Raw genomic sequence first — 24560 nt, 5'->3', positions numbered from 1 at the left:
CTGGGGATAAGAGTCATACTGTAGCTCAGTTGGTTAGAGCATTGCTCGTGAATAGCAAGGTCCCTGGTTCGAGTCCCGGTGGTGTGACTGATGATTTTTTCTTTCTTGAATATCTGGCTTGCAAGTGTTGAGTTTCGGAGAGAAAAGAGCATTACGTCGTACACATCGTATAAAATATCGTACTGGTCTCGTCATCGTCCAGTAACAATTGACATTCTTTGTTCCTTTGGGACTGTGGCTTTTGCTCATTTTCGTTGCGCTTGCCTTCCCCTCTTTGGTCTTTTCATAACCTTGAACCTTCCAAATTGGAAAGCTGTCGGTTAGCGCTACGGAGATGTGTTGAAGCTAGGTGTCAGGACGTCGAATGTCTCAGTACTCTTGTCAGTTTTGTGCCTAGTTATTGCACTTTCTGACTGCATATAATATGCAGGTACAGTGATGCTCGGCATCGGTGACGTCGGTGAGTTGGAACACGCCTAATACTTTCTGAGAGTTACTCTTAACTCGTATCCTTATGTCCTTATCCTTTCTACATTATTATTATTATTATTATTATTATTATTATTATTATTATTATTATTTGAAACTCGGATGTTGAGCCATAAATAAATGTGGAAGAGAAAAGGACATATGGATACGAGTTAAGAGTAACTCTCCATCACTGTAACATGATACTATATACAGTCAGAAAGTGCAATAACTAGGCACAAAACTGACAGAGTACTGAAACATTCGACGTCCTGACACCTAGCTTCAACACATCTCCGTAGCGCTAACCGACAGCCTTCCAACTTGGAAGGTTCAAGGTTATGGAAAAGACCCCTCTTTCCCCTCTTTGGTCTTTTCCATAACCTTGAACCTTCCAAGTTGGAAGGCTGTCGGTTAGCGCTACGGAGATGTGTTGAAGCTAGGTGTCAGGACGTCGAATGTTTCAGTACTCTGTCAGTTTTGTGCCTAGTTATTGCACTTTCTGACTGTATATAGTATCATGTTACAGTGATGGAGAGTTACTCTTAACTCGTATCCATATGTCCTTTTCTCTTCCACATTATTATTATTATTATTATTATTTTTTATTTTTTATTTTTTTTATTTTATTTTTTAAAGTGCAAGCCTCTTTTACGGGCAAAAATTAACACAATGTATTAAAATGCAATACAACATACACTGGAGAAGAAATCAGGAAAATAAAATATGAGCTCAAAAATGGAACGAAAAATAGCAAATAGAATCAAAACTCACGATGGAATCAAACTCACGATGGAATCAAACTCATGATGGAAACTACAAAACCCAATGAGTTGGAAAACCAACCACAGAATTAGATATTGGGAATAGAGTCAGACACAACAACGACCGAAATCAGTACACCAAAAATCTGTCCCACAAAAAACAAAGGAACAAGAAAAACAAGAAAGACGAAGTACAAAGAATCCCCAAAAATTATTATTATTATTATTATTATTATTATTACGAAGTTAGAAGTTGCGACTTCGGCGGTAATAGTCATGAAGTTGATTGTTCCAACTAATAACCAACTTCATGATTATTATTATTATTATTATTATTATTATTATTATTATTATTATTATTATTATTATTATTTAAACACGGCGAGGAGACAATAATTTGATAACCGCAATCAATAAAACTAGCTGAACCGACATTTGTGTACTTTATTCATGCAATTTAAAAACGGGGGAGACAATGTGCAATAAAACGATGAAAATATGAAGAAATGTTGTAAAGAAAAAATATGGATTCAAACAAGTTTTCGTACAACACTCATCAGGGTTCGTCGTTGTACTAAAGGACACTGAAACAAAAATTGAACTATTATAGAAAATCTTATAGGGTCCAATGGAGAGAGAAAGATTTTCATAGGGCGGCTTGGTGTGAGAGGTGGACTGAGACTTGACGGCGCTAACGGCGAATATCAAGACCTTACGGCCACGGAGCTGCGGGACTCTGCGCTGGTCGTCTATCCGTGTGGAGGCAAAGCAAACGCGGGCAACATTCTGCTGAAGCGAGCGTGGAGCTGAAGCTGGATTGGTGACTGACGTACCTGCTTACTCCACAACACCGGCGCATAATGATGTACATGTACAAGACTTCGTGAGTATTCAACTCAAATTCGTGTTCCGTCAGCGTCAGTATCAGCAAGTACATGTAGTACAGTTTGTTCCCAAAATAACTTCGGGACAGTCTGTTCATGGTTTTCATTTGACTCGTTCTCTACACTTGCGATAATTTAGCAGCAATTCTAACGTTGTAGCGTTGTTCTCTTGTAATTTAGTGGAACCTGTATTGAGTAACTGAGTTTTATGTTTCGTTACATTGTCGACAGATCTCCTGTGTACCGGTTTTGTGGCACAATGATTATAGCCATTATATTTTGTCGTCCCCATTCTTGTGCAATCATGCATATGTAGGTAATGGTTGGTTCTCTTCATGTTATTGTGGCCAATTTCATAGATGTTGGTTGCCTTGTTGCTTTCTCTCCCCTCTCCTCTCACCCAAGCCATTCTGCATAAGCGAAGCTGTGGACGCAGCATACTGCTGCTACACTTCAACGCGGGAATGCGTATAATATAATAATATAGGGTACCTCACTTCAAACTCTCCAACTACGGTCTCTTCGCTGCATATGTTCACTTCACTTCCAAAAAAAACAAATAATATTAGATATAAATTGAATGCACCAAATTTTCGGGCATGGCCCATCTTCAGGGTGAAAAAGAAAACCATTCTACTAAAGCTAACAAAAACTGAAACGAGTATATAAGCTGTGTGGTGCGGTAGTGCTGGAAATCTTTGTATGTGTGAAGGGTAGCAGCAATGGTGAAGTGTGTTGGTAGAAAGGGAAGGAGCGAAAGAGACCAGTGGAGAGCTGTGTCTGTAAGTGTGAATATGTGTTAGTGCGATGTGAAGGGAAAGCACGAGAAGTGTGGTTACCAGCAGCAATGGTGAAGTGTGTTGGTAGAAAGTGAAGGAGCCAAGTGGAGAGCTGTGTCTGTAAGTGTGAATATGTGTTAGTGACATGGAGAATAGAATGCAAAGCATCAATGTAGTAGTAGTAGTAGTAGTAGTAGTAGTAGTAGTAGTAGTAGTAGTAGTATTCTTTTATTTTCCATCGGAAGCCTCAACAGTGATGAACACAACTCTTAAGAGGGCCGATAACAGGGTAGAGGGGTGTGGGGTGAGAAAAAAAATAAATATTAATAATAATTGTGGAAGAGAAAAAGACATATGGATACGAGTTAAGAGTAACTATCCATCACTGTAACATGATACTATATACAGTCACGGTTAGCGCTACGGAGATGTGTTAAAGCTAGGTAGGTGTCAGGACATCGAATGTTTCAGTACTCTGTCAGTTTTGTGCCTAGTTATTGCACTTTCTGACTGTATATAGTATCATGTTACAGTGATGGATAGTTACTCTTAACTCGTGTCCATATGTCTTTTTCTCTTCCACATTTATTTATGGCTCAACATCCGAGTTTCAAATTAATAATAATAATAAGAGATATTTAAAATTTTGAAGGACGCTTCACGCAGCTTCATTATACTTGAATTGTTTGCAGGCAACCTGCCTACACTCAAGAGAGCACTGCATTTCACACAAATCCATTGGTATCGTTACAACGTTTCGGTCTTTATGACCATCATCAGGAATGAAGTGGACATGGAAAGAACACCAGTATAAAAGAAGGAGGCAAGCAAGCAAAGCGCGGTACATAGTGACAGCGCGCGTAGAGAAGTGCAAAGCACGCCATGGCGGGTGTGCATTACTACATATACATGACAACACAAGCACAAACGGCGAGGAAAGTAGATACTGCGCTACAGCAGTGATAACAGCCCAGTTCCAGTCTCACACCACCAGTGAGGTGTCTAGAGCCCCGCGCCACTCGCAGTAAGGTGGTGTTATAGCAGATCCCAGCCACTGTTATTGTTAATTTCCGGGGATCGCTCCCTGATATTGATGGCCTCCCGGATCCTCCTCCTGGGGCGGTCACGCTCAGAACCGAGAACCCGGATACCTGAGAAAGCCGTTGCTCCCAATGGCAATGGGTCAGATGCATGCTTGGCCGCGAAATGCTCACCCAGCGCGGTGCCGCTCACTGTGTTGCGTGCGTCGTCGTTGTGTTCTTTTGTCCTGGTAGCGAGGCTGCGGTACGTCTCTCCGACATATCTATTACCACATTTGCACTCGAGGTGGTATACAACATTTCGCTCCGTGCATGCCCCTGAACCGGACATGCAGGCGTAATGGCAAGATAAATGCCCAGCTGATTTACAGGAACCGCCGTCTAAGTTCTATGATTTGCACGTCTGCCCTCCGCAAACCACCATGCCGCAGGTATGTAGACCCGTCCAGGCCCCGTAGACGGGGGCGGCCCAAAGCTGCTTGTGTCGCCTGCATGTCCGGTTCAGGGGCATGCACGGAGCGAAATGTTGTATACCACCTCGAGTGCAAATGTGGTAATAGATATGTCGGAGAGACGTACCGCAGCCTCGCTACCAGGACAAAAGAACACAACGACGACGCACGCAACACAGTGAGCGGCACCGCGCTGGGTGAGCATTTCGCGGCCAAGCATGCATCTGACCCATTGCCATTGGGAGCAACGGCTTTCTCAGGTATCCGGGTTCTCGGTTCTGAGCGTGACCGCCCCAGGAGGAGGATCCGGGAGGCCATCAATATCAGGGAGCGATCCCCGGAAATTAACAATAACAGTGGCTGGGATCTGCTATAACACCACCTTACTGCGAGTGGCGCGGGGCTCTAGACACCTCACTGGTGGTGTGAGACTGGAACTGGGCTGTTATCACTGCTGTAGCGCAGTATCTACTTTCCTCGCCGTTTGTGCTTGTGTTGTCATGTATATGTAGTAATGCACACCCGCCATGACGTGCTTTGCACTTCTCTACGCGCGCTGTCACTATGTACCGCGCTTTGCTTGCTTGCCTCCTTCTTTTATACTGCTGTTCTTTCCATGTCCACTTCATTCCTGATGATGGTCATAAAGACCGAAACGTTGTAACGATACCAATGGATTTGTGTGAAATGCAGTGCTCTCTTGAGTGTAGGCAGGTTGCCTGCAAACAATTCAAGAGATATTTAAACTAAACTAAACTGATACTTGGAACAATAAAGCAGCAGTAAGCAGTAAGCAGTAAACACAGGTATACAATACAAGCGATGCAGATCAATGAGGCCGTTTGCTGAAAAGAAGATCTAAATACTTCTGAAAAGACGCTGCGTCTTTAAGCATGGGCATAATGGGATAATGCAAGAATTAAAGAGATGTTTTTAAAAACGAATTTAAACTAGGAACGCAGTAAACACAGTTATACAATACAGGCGGTGCAGATCAATGAGGGAGTTTGCTGAAAAGAAGATCAAAATACTTCTGAAAAGACGCTGCGTCTTTTAGCATGGTCTGAAGGTGCTTAGCAAATGTAGTGCGGTGCTGGGTGCGCCACTCCACAGGCAAAGAATTAAAGAACAGGGCAGCACGATTTGAAAAGGAATTGACACCGTCAGTCGTCCGGAATTTAGATATTGCAATAGCAGCATTAAAAGAGCTTCTTGTTGTCCTAGGGCCGGTTGAAACTTGAGGGAAAAGGTCCGTCAGATTTGGGAGAGGGAAAACGACATGATTAACACGGATAAATTTAGCAATGCTACGAATAAGGTAATGTTCAAACGGATCAATCGACAATCTAGCTAACAGTGGCATGACGTCATCTTGTAGTTTCGAGCCACAAGCAGCGCGTACAGAACGACGATAAACGGACGAGAGTCGCTGTCGGTCCTTGGCGGATAGCTTCATTGCAAAGCAAGAGCAGCAGTATAATAAGTCAGGCAGGATAACCGAGAGGATAAACTGCCGTGTTGCCTTCAAACTTAGTTGCCGAAAACACCGTCGAAGAGCGCCAATTTTCGTACAAGTCTTCCTAACGATAAAGTCTATGTGACCAGACCAAGAAACATCACTGTCTACAATGACTCCCAGGATTCTCGTGCTAGACACTTGAGTCAGAGGCTGTTGGTTAAAAACGATTGGAGTTGAGAGGGGTTGAGAAGACTTAGAAATCATCAAAGTTACAGTCTTTGTTGTATTAATGCGCAGCCCAAGCTCGTCTAGATCCACAGAAATTGCAGATAACGAATCAGTAACGGTAGCGACGGCCTCAGCTTGTGTACGTCTGCTGGCATACAACGTCATGTCGTCAGCGAACATCGGGAGCTTGCAAGAAAAGGCCTCTGCTGTCAATGGGAGCTTCCGTACATAGATGTTAAATAGCACCGGACCCAGAATGGTGCCCTGTGGCACGCCACTAGTGATTGCCACCAACGGAGATGTTCCAGTGTGGGTAACCACCCGCTGTTGTCTGGCACAAAGGTATGATCGGAACCAGGCCAGGGCCACTCCCGAAATACCGACAGCTGCGAGAGCAAGAAGAAGCTGCTGATGCTTCACCATATCGAACGCTTTTTTCAAATCAATACAGACAACCGCCGTATGCAGTCCAGCGTCGCGCGAGACAAGCCAGTCGTTCGTAACCTTGGTGAGAAGCGTCCGGTAGAACGGTGCTTCCGAAAGCCAAACTGGTCCACATGGAATGGGCAACGATCATTAAAAAAAAGATGTATACGAGAAAACACAAGCCCCTCCAGGAGCTTGGCTAGGATAGATGTTAAAGACACTGGGTGGTAGTTAGAAGGGCAGTCGCGGGGGCCTTGAGTTGACTTCAGAATTGGTGTAATGTTTGCAATTTTGAACAAGGATGGGAATTGACCAGACGAGAGGGAAGTGTTGAATAAGATAGCAAGTGATAGAGCAATTACGTCTTTTGATATTTTAAGTAGACACGGAAGAATGCCGTCCGGTCCAGGGGCTTTATTACTTTGGAGGTCACCGATCCGAAGCTTCACCTCTGCTACTGTAACGGCTGAAAACGTAGTAAGGTCGTCGGATTTAGCAGGTCCCATTGGGAGCTTGTAATTCGCTTCCTTATCTGTGACAATCTGCATAAGATCGGAAAGCTGTGGAACTGCCTTCCACCAAGGCTGACATCCCAAGATCCACTTTCTAAATTTCAGCAGCAATATCGCTTGCACGTGAAAAGTTTTAAATTTGACTGTAGTGGTATATCCCTGGACATTTAAATTAATTGTTTTATTTTTAACAACCCAGCCCTGTGTTTATTGCTAATTTATGTAGCATATACTGTAACACGTGTAGTTTTCCTCACTGTTTATTTCTATTGCATGATTTGCATCAGGAGATCCCCTCGACAGGCCGTCGCCTCTGGGAGATCCTTTAATAAAGATTATTATGGACAATCGAGTGAAAATAGTCGTTCAATCGCTCAGGTGGGATGGTAACCGTTTGCTTCGGAGAGGAACGCTTTGTGATCATATTCAAGGCTTTCCAGAACTGCCGAGGCTCCCGTTCATACCGCTGGCACTGATCTGAAAAGTATAGATTCTGTAGGTGTCGATACAAGTTATTGCACTGGTTGCGTAGCCGCTTGAATTGTACAGATAGGCTCTCGTCTCGAAAGTTAGTAGCTTTTAGTTTCTTGAAGACCGATTTGCGCTTTCTAATCAAGGCAAGGAGGGGCGAGGTCATGAACGGGCAATTTTTCCGACGGGACTTCCTTTGTTTCCTGGTTACGTACGGTGCGATGATATCAAGCACAGCATTGACTTTCCCTGTCCACTCGTCCAACATCAGGTCTGGGGTACGGGATGTAAAGATATGAAGATCGGAGGACAGCAGCATATCGCAGAAACGCTGAGCGTTGAAGTTCCGGTAGTCTCTGCGTGTTTGATGGGTAGCAGTAGTGCTCCGCGCATCCATGATGGGCACTGGGACGGAAGTAATGGCGAGGCGATGGTCTGAAAACTCACAGTCCACGACAGAGGCTGACGGAACTCGATCAATGTTCGTGAGAATACAGTCAATGGATGTACGGGTAGAGCCTGTTATTCTTGTTGCTTCAGTTACTTTATTGGCCAGTCTGCACGGAAGTAGCAACGTGTCTTTGAGATGGTGGAACGCACTGGACGTCTGACGCAGAAAGTCCACATTTATGTCACCTAGCAACACAATATTCTCGCCGTCCAGCTGCTCCGTGGATGTAGCGAGCCGATTCCAAAACTCTACCGGCTCGGATGGGGGACGGTATATGCAACCAAACAAGGTACTATCTTTGCCTGTGCCAGCTCTAAGCCACATCAACTCTAGACTGGAGTGTGAGTGGTCCAAGATGTGCTTAGCCTTAACATGTTCCTTTACGAAGATGCAGATCCCGCCTCCTTTACGACATGGAGTGCAGGAGGATAGGCAAGTGCATCCATCAGCGCACGGCCTGTCTCGACGTAAGAGAATTGTGCCTGGTACAGAAACCTCAGTGTCCGAGATGCTTGAGTCGAGCCACGTTTCCGTAACCGCCAGCAGATCTAGGCAGTGCTCATCTATTAGCTTAGTTATAACGTGGGTTTTATGTCGTAGGCTGCAAATGTTTATGTGGCCAACATTTAGTCGGTTGGATGGATGAATTGTAGAGTAGAATGCTGGGGTTGAGGGATTTGGAGACGAAGGGGTGAACACAGGAGCATGCGGGTTCAGGGGCTGTGATTACCGGTAGGTGGTGTGTGGCATTATGTGAGTGCTGGAGCTGTGCCGTCAGCACCAAAGCGCCATTCACGAACTGCAAAACCGAGCGAGTCCGGCCAAAATGCTTTGTCCTGTACGGTGGTGGCGTCCGACGCCAACACTGTGACCCTGGCAAACCCTGTTCGGAAGCGCTCCGAGGTGTACACAACACTCTGCACGATGTGTACATCCTGTGCCTGACAATGCTCTGCAATTGATTTGGCATCACATTCGGGGTCCACGTTGCCAACGTAGAACACTTTGACTCTTGGCTTACCCGTTAGTGCACATCGGGTGGTGCTCTTTGGAAGCTTGGGTGCCAGCCAGCGAGACGATTCCTGTCGCCTGTACGGCTTGGGAGGCTGGCGTTGTGGCCTTTGGGCAGCTGGGGCAGCTGCAGGGGTTGGGTCCATGGGTGTGAAGACAAAGATGACGACAACTATTTGCTAAGCACTATATAACCATATAACCAGCTAGCACACATAAACATCAAATATCAAATATTATCATAATATATTCGCAACATCACAGTCTACAACAATTTACAACCCCAGCATCTAACACAATAATTTCACACTGTGTCCAGCAGTCTCCAGCCACGATCCCTGTTAACACTTGGGCGTTTATCACGAATGAACATTGCTTCACGTATACGACGATTCACAAGGGAAGACTGCTTGGCGAGAATTGATGCGTTGGTGATGGGTGTAGATGTGATTGCTTGTTGTGGGTGGTGTTCTGCATAGTGTTCTCCCCATGGCGTCTCCAGCGCTTGCGCTTTGGCCTCTCTGCAATGCTCCTCAAATCCCTTCCTTGCAGTTCGCTCGGTCTCGCCAACGTACTCCTCGGCGCAAAGTGCACATAACATCGAGTAGATAACATCCTGAGACAAACATTGACCACTCTCCATACCAGCATCACATGCACGACATTCAACTGGTCGCCCCCTCCCTCTTCTCTTCTTATACACTTCCTTCGGGCATTCAGGACGGGACAATGATGACGATACCAACATGTCCCTTAGTGACCTACCGGACTGGAACACCACACGCACATCCTTACTGAAAGACCTCACCGTACGACGAACATCACGTGCCAAACGATCATTGACGAAGGGCAGTTTGATGATGGATGTGTACGATTGTTGTCGTTGTCTGGTGGATGATGGTCTTGGTGTGCTTGCATGGTGCTTGGCTGCTTGAATAGCGTGTTGTGGGTAGTCGTTGTTGTTGTTGAAATTTTATTTTGTATCGCAGACCAAACGGGCAATGGTGCCCTATATTATGATGGCGATAAAGTAACGGCCGAGAGCCAAGGATACAACAAGCAAGCCTCCACGAAAGAGAGAAAAACACAGAAAACACAGACTGCAAATACTCAAAAAGAAAAAAGAGAAAGGGAAAAAAAGAAAAATAAAGAAGAAGAAAGCACAGTTGAGTCACAGTTGAGTCACGACTCCAAGTCCAAGCCTAGATGCTGGCTAACCATAAAAATAAACCTTTAAAAGTCTCTTGAATGATCTATGGCAGGCGAGGGACTTGAACTCTTGGGGCAGGGCGTTCCATAATTTAACAGCAGAAACGAGCGGCCGACAGTCACCAGAGACTCGCCTGGTGGCAGGGACAACATACGCATTTGGATCGTTGATCCGAGTGACGCCGTCAGTCTGGTGACGTAGGCGCTTGGACAGGAGATTACTAATTCTGGCGGTGTGGATACGAAGCATGAGGAGGCGGAGCTTACAGTGGGCGTTTTGGATGATGGGGATGAGGCCTAGACGGGTGTAGATGGGATCTGTGTGGGAGGGGAATGGTTGGTTGGCAACGCAGCGGATACATCGCTTGTCGAGGACCGAAAGCTGATGCCGTTGGTGCGCAGAGAGAACCGAGAAGAAGGCATTAGATCCATACAACATGTCCGGTAGTATTAACGATCTGTAAAATAGCAGGGCTTGTTGCTCAGTTAAGCAGGAGCGAATGGCTCGCAGCGCCGTCAGTTTCTGGGAGGTCTTCCGTGTAATAGTTGCAACTTGAGCCTCCCACCGAAGCTGGGTGTCGAGATGTAGACCTAGATATCGAGCATTTGTGGTCTGAGCTAGGGGATTTCCATTGCATTCTATGTTAATTTAAGTAACAAGGGCTGCCTGCGAGACGCATGAAGGGCTAGAACGTGGGTTTTGGAGGGATTTAGTATTAAGCCTCTTTCTTCCAGAAAGTTGGCCAGGTTGGAGACTGAACGGGAGAGGGTTAAATTCAAGAATTCGACGGATTGACTGATGGCGTCTAGCAGGATATCATCAGCAAACAGCTGTGAGTGGGCTGGAGCTGTGATCTGTTCTATTTCCATTGTGTAGATGGAGAACAAAAGAGGACCCAGCACACTTCCCTGAGGAACACCACACTCACAGGGAGAGAGGGCGGACGACTGGCCATTGCTCAGGACGACTCGCTGACGGCGGTCAGTTAGGTAGCTCATGAACCAACTGAGAGCCGTTGAGGTAATACCAAGCTGAAATAGATCTGTAACCAAAATTTGGTGTTTGACCTTATCGAAGGCCTTGCTCATATCGACAAGTACAAGACCTGTATGGCGCTGCTGATCCGCTGCCTCCAAGTATCTGTCTACAGCCAATGTCAGGGCATCTTCTGTGGAGTGAAGTGGGCGATATGCGAACTGGTTTGCGGGGAACAAGGAATTTCCGGAGAGGAACTTACAGAGTCTCGTGTGGACTACCCGTTCTAGGACTTTGGAAACTATTGGTAATAACGATATTGGTCTATAGTTCTTAGCGACAGCTTTGTCGCCTGACTTGAAGAGGGGACGGACATCCGCAATCTTCAGAGATGCAGGAACAACACCAGAAGCCAGAGATGCATTGATTAGTATGGTGAGGGACGGTGCAAGGACAGGAGAACAGTGTTTGAGGATTGCAGCTGGAACCTGGTCGCTGCCTGCAGCTTTGCGCACGTCGATGTTGGAGAGCAGCTTAGCGATCTCTTGCACACTTGCTGGAGCAAATTCTTCGAGGCATTCCTTCTTCGTGGGACCCAATGGGGCTGAGAGACGTAGTGGTCTAGTTGGGTCTGACACAACACCGCTGAATTGGTCACTGAGCTGTGAGACACTGACGGCTGGTGGAACTGAGGACTTGTTACGACCGCTGAGGTAGTTGATGGTCTGCCAGGTTTTTCGTGCGTTGGCCTGACTAGCAGCAAGAAGGTCCCCAAAGTAGATGGCTCGGAGATGTCGTGACATACGCTTGGCTTCGTCTCGGGCAGAAGTGAAGACATTGCGTAGTGCCGGGTCTGCAGGTGATGCTTTCCACCGTCGATGGGCCGCGTCACGTCGCTGGACTAGGTCATGTAGAGCTGGCGTCTTCCAGGGGAAGGATTTCCGGGTAGGAGCTCTTGGGCGGTGTAGACGGATAGGAGCATGAGTGTTCAAGGCCGCGACAAGTTTCTCCAGCCACATATCCCACATTTCATCTTCTGTCCGCGCAAAGCAGAAGTTCTCTAGATCGCTATTTAGAAGGTGGTGTGCAAATTGACCCATATCAATTCTTGCAATGTTACGGCCACGTCGCACGGTCGGTGTGCAGGACGTTGTGAGTCGCAAATCAAGTGCCAGAGCGAAGTGGTCACTGATTGTACAAGGTACTACGACACAAGAGTTCACATGATCGTCTCCGACCAGAGCGAGATCCAGGGTTGTTTGGCTGCCTTGGGGTCCAATTCTGGTAGGACTGTCCACTTGGTTCTTGATGTCGAAAGAATTACACAGGTGCAGCAAGCTGTTTAGCTGGGGGCTGTCGCGGGAGCTTACATCGACATTGAAGTCTCCAACAAGGACCAGAGGTGATGTGGGAAGTGTGGAGATGACAGTGTCTAGTGCATTCGTCAAGTCTTGCCAGAATTGCACAGGAGTGCCTGGAGGACGGTACACACCACCAAGGAGAACCTTGGAACGCTGCCCACTGACCTCTAACATGAGCATTTCCACCTGGGTGTCAGCCTTCACAATTCGGGCTCGGAGATGATCTCTTACATATGCTGCTAAGCCTCCGCCATGAGTTGGCCTGTCGCGTCTGACCAGGGTGTAATTCTGTATGCGTAGGATGTCATCGGAAACGGAGGTCGTTAAGAAAGTCTCTGCCAGCATCATTATATCAACTTTATGGGAAAGAATATAATCTTCAATGTCATGCTTTTTATTGAGAAGATGGCAAACATTTAGGAATCCTATTTTGAGGTTACTTTTCTCGTAGTAATGTCTCGATCTTCTTCTCTCCCCGCTCCCTCCCCCTGTCGGTTGACGCGTTGCTATTTGCGCGCCGAAACTGCTCCTGGGCAACCGAACGCTTCACCCCCAATGGCAATGAAGACTCGTACGATAGATGGACACCACTATGACTGGGCTTAACGAACAACTCCCACTGCACAACACCAGTCGCCACAGAGATAGACAAGTCGAGGTAGCTGACTGTGTGCGAGACATTCTGCTGGGTGTGTTCTACTGTGAAGTGTATGTCTGGGTGTCTGCTGCTCAAGTACTGCACGAACTCCATCAACTTGACAAGACCATGACACCATACTACCAGACAATCATCGATGTAGCGACGATACAAGCGAGGCGTCCACGGAAACATAGCCATCGCCTCCGACTCGAGCTTCGACATGAAAATGATTGCCATTGGGGGTGCGAGATGGTTGCCCATTGCCAGGCCTTTCCGCTGCCGGTACTGGACACCGTAAAATTCGAAGTAGTTGGACGATAACACGACTGACAGGAGCTCCCGAACATCCGACAGTGACAGGTGAAACATATCTACTTCCTTCCGATGCAACTCCAAGAACTCCATGACGACATCAATGCTCTCGACAACTGGTATGTTAGAATACAACGAGACAACATCCAGTGAGGCAATGATACAATCATCGGGAAGAACACCAACATCACTCAACACGTCAATACACTCCTTTGTACTGGTCAAATGTGCTGGAACGAACTTCAACAACTGATTAAGGATACGTTCCAGTAACAAGGAGACATTATCCATTGACGAACCGCACGTAGACACAACTGGGCGCAGCGGAAGACCTGGCTTGTGGTCTTTGGGTAGACCGTAGAATTGGCTCAGTCGTGAGTTATGTGGGAGAATGGCTTTGGCGAGTGGTTGTGGTAGCTTGTGTTGGGTGATCTCAGCGACTTCCTTGCGTGTGTGTTTGTCAAGGTCTTCTACCTTCACGTCACAGCGCTCATAACTATCCCGACACTCCAACATGACATTCGCTTTCTGTACATAACTGTCACGAGACATCACTACAAATCCCTTACTCTTGTCAGATGGCTTAACCACGATTCCTTCATTCCTCCGTAAGGTGGAGAGGGTCTCCTTCTCCCTTCTCGTTAGTTGACGTCCGTTATTGGAGGTATTGATGTCGGCCTCTCTCTTGTACAGTCTCATGATGTTTCCCTTCAGTCTCCTTAATCCGTTTTCCTTCTCATCATCCATGCTTGGCGCCTGCTTGGTCGTGGTTGCAATCTTTCTCAGTCTCGTGTCATTGTCTAGATGTCGCACGGGCCTCCCGTAACCGTCTGATGAGAAGCTGCTTGCGTCCGGTTTTTCTCCGCCTCTTCTTTCCACCTCAGACCGAACGCCAGTCTCTCCACACCCACCTCCGCCTGCTGTACTGTTGACTTCGTCACGCGTCTGCCAGGAATAAACTTTGGTCCGAGCTCCATCACCTTTCTCGCTACCTCTGGCACCTCGCTCTCCACCGCTTCCTCAATCACAACTCTATTTCTCCGATTCTGGGCATTCATAGAAAATCTTAGTTACACTTTTAACTGTACTACAAATGCCGACTCAAAAAGACCCACCTTGCATATCAATAGCTCCCACACCAACACCAACAACGCAATCTACAGCAACCACAACTAATCCACCATCCAAGCCCATTATTGCAACACCAAGACGATCAACAGCCAACTACAGCAGAAGCTACGCACTCAGTGGACAAGGGCGAAAGGAGGGACGTGATAGCAGGGTGACGGCCGAGTTGAGTTCAATGGACCCGGTCAGGCGGGATTTACGAGACAGAGAGAGTACAGAGGAAGCGGAGGATGGAACGGACGGCGGAGGGAGCAGTGAGTCGGAGAGCAGTGATGGAAGTGATGGTGAGAGTGCCGCTGAGAGTGTTAGTGTTGTGCGTAGGTTTCGTGGTAGCAAGTCTTCAGTGTAGAATCATCTGCTAGATAGTCCTGATTGTTGCAATTCGTATTCCGACTCTTCGTTCACTGTATTGTGCCGTGGTCGTCATGGTTATGGACTACAGTTAAAAGTGTTGGAAGCTATCTATCAGCGTCTGTATAAGCCTAATTTGTGTGTACAGAAAGATAGTATAATTGGGTTGAAATTGTTCAAGTAACGTGTCGTGTTTAGTGCGGCCAAGCTTGGCCGTTAATGTTCTAGGTGTAATGTACTGCTGTTATGTGTTATCACGTTGTCTTTCCTTCCTTTCTCCTTTGTTCATTTCTCGCTTTGATTGTTAAAATTCACACTTGTAAATTTCACTGCTGTTGCTCTTAGTGTTATTTCTCTAACTTAGATTTTCTATAATAGTTCAATTTTGTTTTCAGTGTTCTTTAGTACAACGACGATTCCTGATGAGTGTTGTACGAAAACTTGTTTGAATCCATATTTTTTCTCTACACCATTTCTTCATATTTTCATCGTATTATTGCACATTGTCTCCACCGTTTTTACATTGCATGAATAAAGTACACAAATGTCGGTTCAGCTAGTTTTATTGATTGCGGTTATCAAATTATTATTATTATTATTAGCTCAGGGGTTAGAGCATCGCTAGCTACAAGCGAGGGTCCCTGGTTCGAGTCCTGGTGGTGACAGTCAATTCTTTCTTAAGACTTTTCCCGTTTGTCTCTGTCCCTCAAACTAGTGAAGATTTTATGACTTGGGGCTCCCCGCGTGCTAGAGTGTACGTGAAGTGTGTGGGTACAGTGAGGGCTGCGTCCCATCCGCCTGTGTGGATTCACAGGAAGTGTGAGTTACGAAGTCTGAAGAAAATATTGAACAGTCACTGCTGGGAGGACGACTACACCATAGCTCAGTGGGTAGAGCATCGCTAGCTACATGTACAAGCGAGGGTCCTTGGTTCGAGTCCTGGTGGTGACAGTCAATTTTTTCTTCAGACCTTTCCCGTTTGGCTCTTTCCCTCAAACTAGTGAAGATTATTATTATTAAAAGTATAAAGGAAAAGTATATAGCAGTTATGCTGTTTATCCACTTCAGCAGGAACCTTGGGCTTTGCAGCTTCCATGTCCTACTACTAGTACTTATTATACCAACAAAATCTTTTTGTTTTGTTTAACAATAACAATAATAGTTATAAAAAAATCCAATCTGAAGAGCAATGTCAATAAAGCCGCTCATAACGCTAAAAATCAAATCAATTCAGGAAAATTCAATTCAATTCAAAGTCGTGACACATCCGGTTAAAAAACAGCAAGAAATAATATCTCGGTGCAAAAGAAGAAAAAGGAAATAAAAAGCCGTTTCATTTTAAAGGACCAAATGAAGAAAAGCAAAGAAATACCCACATCAGCGCAAAATTGCACCTTAAATAACATGACGCGTCCATTAGCATTGAGGACACTGCCATTAGCGAGGTTATACACACCACTGTTACATCCGTCCCTCAGCCATGACTAGTGGGCGCAATGCATTTACCAGTCGATGGTATGCAGAGCGAGCCCCTCTGATGCACATAACTGCAGCTCGGAGGAGTGCAAACGACAGACGGCATCTGACATAGGCCATAACCTCGCCGTAGGGCTTGCCATCATGCTGTGCCAGCATAGCGCATAATCGCTTCAAAAACCGCAAGCATTCTGGGGATGCACTGCCAGCCGTGGTGAAGACAAGAAAGGAAAAGGACATAATTATTACGGAATTATTATTATTATTATTATTGTAGAAAGGAAAAGGACATATGGAAACGAGTTAAAAGTAACTCTCCACCACTGTAACTAGATACTATATACAGTCAGAAAGTGCAACAACTAGGCACAAAACTGACAGAGTACTGAGACATTCGACGACCTGACACCTAGCTTCAACACATCTCCGTAGCGCTAACCGACAGCCTTCCAACTTGGAAGGTCCAAGGTTATGGAAAGACCAAAGACTTTTTGACTGTATATAGTATTTAGTTACAGTGGTGGAGAGTTACTCTGAACTCGTTTCCATATGTCCTTTTCCTTTCTACATTTATTATTGGCTCAATACCCGAGTTTCAAGTTTGGCCGAAAGCCAAACTCTTACAGTACTCCTCATGCAGGAAATTGTGATGGACTAGTTAACTACAAAACAAGTTGTTTAACACGACGTACGTTTCGCCGTATGGTTCGTGACGGCTCATCAGGTGTGCAATTTGAAACTCAGATGTCGAGCCATAAACAAATCTAGAAAGGAAAAGGACATATGGATACGAGTTAAGAGTAACTCTCCATCACTGTAACTGGATACTATATTCAGTCAGAAAGTGCAATAACTAGGCACAAAACTGACAAGAGTACTGAGACATTCGACGTCCTGACACCTAGCTTCAACACATCTCCGTAGCGCTAACCGACAGCCTTCCAACTTGGAAGGTTCAAGGTTATGAAAAGACCAAAGAGGGGAATGCATGAGGAGTACTGTAAGAGTTTGGCTTTCGGCTTGTACAATTCGTTTTCGCAAAGCTTCCCCTTTCTTTACTTATCTTTGATATTTATGACCCGCCCAAGTTGGGTGGTGTGCTGCTTTGCTGCTTCGAATTGTAGTTAGACCGCTTTGTCAAATATCGTACTGGTCTCGTCATCGTCCAGTAACAATCGACATTCTTTGTTCCGTTAGGACTGTGGCTTTTGCTCGTTTTCGTTGCGCTTGCCTTCCCCTCTTTGGTCTTTTCATAACCTTGAACCTTCCAAGCTGGAAGGCTGTCGGTTAGCGCTACGGAGATGTGTTGAAGCTAGGTGTCAGAACGTCGAATGTCTCAGTACTCTTGTCAGTTTTGTGCCTAGTTATTGCACTTTCTGACTGTATATAGTATCCAGTTACAGTGATGGAGAGTTACTCTTAACTCGTATCCATATGTCCTTTTCCTTTCTAGATTTAAATATTATTATTATTATTATTGCAATTTCAAATTTGGACTTCATTGCCCTTGCGTACGCACCTTTTGTCTCCTTTTGCTCCGTTGGCCTGGGTAGCTACTTGCGCGCCCATATTTGCCATAGCTACCCAGGCCCTTTATCTTGCCATTTAGACTTGATCTCACTCTCTTTTTTCTCACTCTTCAATGTAGTCGTTTCGTTCGTTTTGGTCTCTTGTCTCGTCGTCTAGTAGTATAATAAATGTCGTTCCCACTAACCTGTTCCCGTTGTAATGTCTGGATATGTCGTCAGTCGTCCTGTTTCGAACTCAACATTGGCGCCCAACGTGGGGCTCGAACCCACGACCCTGAGATTAAGAGTCTCAGTCGGTAGAGCATGAGATCATCCCATCATAGTGCCCAGCCGTCCTCAACCACCATTCGTCTCGTCTATATCAACCTCGTCTCGTCTCTATCAACCTCGTCTCTCCTACGCCAACCTCGTCTCGTCTCTATCAACCTCGTCTCTCCTACGCCAACCTTACCTCGTCTATTCTCGTTCAAGCCATGCAGGTCAGCTACCTTTCTCTTTCTTTTTTTTGTATGCTTCTTCGTCAAATTTATTTTCGTGAATTTTTTTGTAGTGTGTGTGCGCGCGCGTGTGTTCGTAAAACATTACCAAGTTAGGGGTCCGATCATGGTGAGCCACGCTCTAATTTTTGGATGTTTAGCAAAAGTGTAACTAGGCTGTATTAGCCGTGCAAAATACTAGTAATTCACGTTCCTCGTCAAACTCCAATTGTTATTTCACACAATAAGTAGTACAGGAATGATCTGTACGAGTGCATTTTAGTACACACTTTCGTGAGATCCATGCGCGCGTGCAGTATGTGTGTGTGTGTGTGTGTGTTTTCTCCTCCAGTTCATTTTTTTAAAATCTTTTCCTCTCTTTTTTTTCTCTCCGCGAGGACGCGGGATTTTTTCATGGAGGGGTGGTATGTTAGGTACCACCTCCCGTACATTTCTAGCTGGCCTGCATGCCCTTGCGTACGCACCTTTTGTCTCCTTTTGCTCCGTTGGCCTGGGTAGCTACTTGCGCGCCCATATTTGCCATAGCTACCCAGGCCCTTTATCTTGCCATTTAGACTTGATCTCACTCTCTTTTTTCTCACTCTTCAATGTACTAGTAGTCGTTTCGTTCGTCTTGGTCTCTTGTCTCGTCGTCTACTAGTATAATAAGTGTCGTTCCCACTAACCTGTTCCCGTTGTAATGTCTGGATATGTCGTCAGTCGTCCTGTTTCGAACTCAACATAATAATAAATTTTAATAATAACGAGAGAGCTTGGAAGCTCAAGGCCCTACGCTATGCTTTTTTGTCTTGATGACCTAGACAAAAAAATCATAGGGATGTTATAAATTCTTTAAAAAATTCCTTTTTTTAAGACATAACCTGGCATTCGAACCCGCACTATCGCGCCCTGCATGCATCCCCCGATACACTTCGCATACATACTAATTCTTCCAAGTTGCTTCACATTATGATCTTGCATTTGAAAGCCCTATTTGAATATGCATTGTGGCCAGCCGTCTTTGATGGTACGGTACGGTAGGGATAGGTACGGGACAGGTACGATCGAGGGTAATACGACACCGTCTCCCGTACCGTACCATCAAACACAGCTGGCCACATACAGCTGCCCGCAATATTCAAATAGGGCTTTCAAACGCAAGATCATAACGTGAAGCAACTTGGAAGAATGGGTATGAATGCGAAGTGTATGGGGGAATGCATGTAGGGCGATAGTGCGGGTTCGAATCCCAGGATATGCCTGAAAAAATAGGAGAATTGAAAAATTTATAACATCCCTATGATTTTTTTGCCGTCAGATACGGGATAGCGCCAGGCGTGACACAAACAAACAAACAAACACACAAACAAACAAATACCACATTAAAGCTGTGTGGACCCTGGCTAGCGCCAGACGTTACTGAAGTAACGTCTTCTGCATAGCTACGGGAATAATAATCCACAGTGATGGTAAATCTATCCTTCTTCGATCAATCCATATCTGGCTTGCATCATACTGGCAACTCACACCAGTACCGGGTACTGTGATGTCTACCTTCACAGTCATGCACAAACACTCAAGGACACAGGTTGAGGTTTGGAAGAATACAATTAGATACAAGTGTGAAGAAGACAGGTAAGAACAGACAACCAGGTCAAGCCAAGCATGCACTTCAGGCGACTAGTCCAAGATGGCGCATGCTGGTTGTGACGTAATACACAGGCAACATATATGACGTAATAGTCACGTGATAAGACATGAGCATCATATCACATCACGCCCCTTCTGAGATAAACCAGTGGTCTAGCCAAGTTTATCTCAACAACTAAATGAAAGAAATCAAATACAGTGTACGAGAACGAGTAGGAACTGCGCACGCAGCAGAGAACAGAGCACTAACACAGCTAATCATATGACTTAGTGGAATGCGAGGCAATGTCCAGGCGGTTAGGTGCAGTGCGAGAGCGTTGGCTGCGGCGGAGCGGTTGCGGATCAGAAGAGGCAACGTTAGCAGCAGGATTGCCAGCAGGCGGCGTGCAGGTTGGGGCTGGAGGGATAACAGCAGCAGTTACGGGTCGGAGGAAGCGACGGTTGCGCCAGTAGGTGCGGCCACTGGGTACCTTGACGAGGTAGTCACGATTGCGACCGACGGCAACAATGACACCGCTGGTGTGCCACAGCTTGGACCGTGGATCCTGGAGATCAACACGACAGCCAATGCGTAGCGGAGGGAGGGGATGAGCAGAGTCATCGTAGTGGGCTGCAACGGCGGCAGATTGCTTGGCTGCGGCAGCGTCAACAGAGTCAGACTCAGCCTGCCATTCAGGGGCGAAGCTTGTGCGGTGAGCGATGACAAACGACGTAAGTGGCCGCCCATACAACGCTTGGGCAGGGCTCCGGCCATGGCTGCGTGGAGTATTGCGCCACTCCAGCAAGACACGTTGGAAGAGGTCGATGTCGAGGTTGCCATTGACAGTCGTCTTGGCAATCAGCAGCTTCATAGCTTTGACAGCCGACTCGGCATGTCCGTTGGATTGCGGAAAGTGTGGCGAAGACGTGCTGTGGTCAACTTGCCAACGGCTACAGAAATCGGCAAATCGGCGAGAAGAGAACTGCGGGCCGCCATCTGTGGTGAGAACTCGAGGAACACCAGTGTCCGCGAACCAGCGGCGGAGGGCATGGATGACGTCCAAAGACGAGGCTGTTCTGCCGAGTTTGGCGATGCACGGCCAACCAGTGTGGCGATCTGCATAGACGAGGAACTCCCATCCTTGACATGAGAAGAGGTCAGCACTAACGGACTCGAATGGGAGAGTGGGGCGACAATCTTCGGTAACACGGAGGGGCTCCTTGCATTGGGATGGGGCATGCAGCCGGCACATCTCACAACTGCCGACTGTGTTAGCGATGTCGTTAGAGATGTTCGGCCAGAACACAATTTGGCGGGCATGACGTTGAGCACGGGTGAGACCTTGGTGTTCTGCATGCAGGTCCTGGAGGCCACGAGAACGTAAGGCACGAGGAACGACAACACGTTGGCCCTTAGGGACGAGATCACTGTCCACAGAGAGGTGCTCACGGACTGTCAAGTACGGCTTGACAGCAGGGTCGGCATTAGCCGAATTGGTAGGGAAACCATGACAAACGGCGTGCACGAGTGCTCGATAATCAGGGTCACCTCTCGCAGCTTCTAGTAGCACGCTGAAGCGGAGATCGATGCTACGGCCGTCATCATCTTGGCGTAGGCACGCGCGAACAGCGGGCGCACTGAGGGCTGGATTCTCGCCAAATTCTTCATCACTGTGAGGCGTGTCAACTGGATGCCGAGAGAGAGCGTCGGCAAAAGCATTGTCGGTGCCTTTGCGCCATTTGGCAACGAACTGGTACGGGCGCAGCTTCAGAGTCAAACACTGCAATCGGGGGTTCTCGATCTGGTGAAGAGAGTACGAGTTCAGGATCGGGATTAGTGGGCGATGATCAGTACAGAGCTCAAACGGTGCACCGGACAAGAACAGGGAACACTTGTGTACGGCCCATACAGCTGCTAGCAGCTCAAGCTCGATGACTGCGTAGCGTGTTTCAGCGTCCGAGAGAAAGCGACTGCCACATTGAAGCAGGCGCCACTTGTCGTCTTGGAGTTGCCAAAGAGCGTACCCGAGGCCGTTCAGGACTGAAGCGTCTGTCTCAAGCCGGAGTGCATTGCCATGCTGAAAGAACGATAGCACAGATGGGGAGACGAGTTCTGCCTTTGTAGCATCGAATGCTGCAGTGTGGACGGAGTCCCAGACAAACTCATTGGATGTCTTCAGGAGCGGTCGGAGAGGTGCCGCCAGCTCGGCGAGTCGTGGCGTGAAGACGCTGCACTGGTTGACCAGGCCGAGAAAGGAACGCAAGTCGGTGCGATTGCTGGGTGTGCTGAAGTTCTGAATGGCTGACGTCTTGGCGGGGTCCACAGTGTAGCCGTCAGAGGACACGGTGAAGCCACAGAATTCAACAGTGCTGGCAGCGAAGGTGAACTTCTTGGCGCTGAGAGTAATACCATGATCACGGGCTCTCTGCAAGACTGCACGGACGTGGACGAGGTGGTCATCGAAGCTTACATTGTGAACGAGACCATCGTCAACGATTTTGAAGAAGTTCTGCAAGCCATCGAATGCAGAGTCAGTCCGACGGTTGAATTCATCACCGGCCGACACCAGGCCTTGCGGGTTGCGGCAGAATCTGTATCGGCCCCATGGGGTGATGAACGTGGTTAGGGCTTTGGCGTCCTCAGTCGATGGGATTTGCCAATAGCCATGACGTGCGTCAAGGGTGGTGAAATACGTGGCAGGACCCATGGCAGAGAGACGATCTCGGGCGTTGCGCATAGGGTGGGTTGGCCGTTTGACTTGGCGGTTCAGTGTCTGCAGGTCGACAGTCAGCCGCTTCTCAGTTGAGCCCTTCTTGTCAACAATGACTATTGGGTGGCACCAATCAGACGGGTCGGACACAGTTTCAACGATGCCTTCAGATACCATGTCATCCAGCTGAGCTTTGACCTTCTCGCGGTAAGCATAGGCGATCGGGCGGGCAGTGTACACACGGTGAGGCTTGGCATCGGGTTCAAGAACGATGTCCATCGGGGCCCAGACATTGGTTTGAGAGTACTGTCGTCAAAGACGTCGGAAAACTCCTCTAGCAACTGTGATCGGATTTTCACGAGGTCTGTTGGGCTGGGCGTAAGTGGGGCGCTCACACGTGCGACTTGCTGGGGCCAGCCGGGCGGCAAGAAGTTTAGCGCTCTCATTGAGGAACGTGACAGCAGTGCGTCGTCAAGACCGTCAAAAACATGGAGCACGCTGTCATGTGATTGGTCATTGACCTGGAGAGTGACACAAATCTTGCCGACCGTAACGAGCTTGTCGCCACTCGCTGTCCGGACGTCGTCAAAGTCACTGTCGAGATTCTCAACGAATCCGCCTAGCAGGAAGAGTTGCCGGATGCCAATTGCATCGATGTCACTCCCAGTGTCCGGGATCCATTGAAGCTGCACTGGCTGTGGTTCCGTGCATAACTTTGTTGCAAGTCGAACAGTGTCGGAGCCGGACTCCTGCGCGCGCCGGACCTTCAACATGCCAATCTGAGTTTGCTTCTTACGTTTCGGGCACATTGATTGGAAATGGCCAGCAACTTTGCATCCGTTGCACAATTTCCCAATGGCTGGACATGCAGACTTGGTGTGCGCGGAACGACCACAGTTTGGACATTTAACTGGTGCTTTCGGAGCAGCAGAGGACTTAGTAAAGGAGTTAGCGGCAGACTGTCGCTTCTGCTGCTGGTACGCGGACTTCTGTGCGGCGTTGACATGCGCCGCCTGCCCAGGAATGTTGTGGGAGGTGTCAGACGCTGCTTCCTCCGCACGGCAAAGTTTGATGGCTGCATCCAGGGTCAGGTCTGGTGTGGCAAGCAACTTGTGTCGGGTTTCCTCGTTGGATATTCCGACGACAATGCGGTCACGCAGTACATCATGTGTGACTTGTTGTAGGATGGACTTGCACCCTCCGCATATTTGGCCCGAATATGTAGTGCATAGTGACAAGTCCGGAAAATCACATGCATTATACGACTCTCTCAGGGAGGTGTAAAACGCGTCAAACGGCTCAGCTCTGGACTGCTTACGATTGTAAAATGCTAGTCTATCCAACAAAGGATTACGTAAACGTCGCAAATACTTTTTGACGGCGGCGATGATAACATGAACATCGTCGTTTGCACCGATGGGGATGATGCCCTCGCGGAGAAAGCGGCGGAGGTCCTCGTCAAACGCTTGACGAAGGGCGCTCACTCTGGTGTTCAAGCCATGGGAAGCAAGTTGCTGGCACGCAGAATAGTCGTCCCAGGCTTCTTCCCATGTGGCGAAATCAGCCAAAGACGCAGTAGAAAGCAACATTGGACGATCCACAGACAGCGGCTTTGGCATTGGTGCGGATGTGGGTGTCGAGCGTGTAGACGTTGGGGCTAAACCCGTGGGCTGTTGTTGTTGCTGTTGGAGACTTTTCAAAGTGTCTTGAAACAGTTTGGACAATTGTTGTTCTCTGGCCTCGGCAGCTTGCATCTGCGCTGCGACTAACTTAGTGAGAGCAGCGACTCCAGAGAGTTCGGCTTGGCCATCGCCGTC

At 47.4% G+C, this 24560-nt stretch overlaps 2 protein-coding genes across 2 annotated transcripts; both read right to left on the bottom strand.

Moving 5' to 3' along the window:
* Window positions 1-8683: 8683 nt before the first annotated feature.
* LOC135813050 (uncharacterized) lies at window positions 8684-12839 on the bottom strand. Its single transcript, XM_065326268.1, has 2 exons — window positions 11393-12839; window positions 8684-9072 (listed from the first exon to the last, which is right to left on the bottom strand). Exons 1-2 carry the CDS (start codon window positions 12837-12839, stop codon window positions 8684-8686), a joined length of 1836 nt encoding a protein of 611 aa, XP_065182340.1.
* Window positions 12840-12927: 88 nt separating this feature from the next.
* LOC135813049 (uncharacterized) lies at window positions 12928-14190 on the bottom strand. Its single transcript, XM_065326267.1, has one exon. It carries the CDS (start codon window positions 14188-14190, stop codon window positions 12928-12930), a length of 1263 nt encoding a protein of 420 aa, XP_065182339.1.
* Window positions 14191-24560: the final 10370 nt, after the last annotated feature.

This window comes from Sycon ciliatum, chromosome 3 (assembly GCF_964019385.1).
Source record: "Sycon ciliatum chromosome 3, ocSycCili1.1, whole genome shotgun sequence".
Taxonomy (NCBI): Eukaryota; Metazoa; Porifera; class Calcarea; order Leucosolenida; family Sycettidae; genus Sycon; species Sycon ciliatum.
The sequence above is the reverse complement of the archived record's forward strand: the minus strand, read 5'-3'. Positions and strand labels throughout refer to the sequence as shown.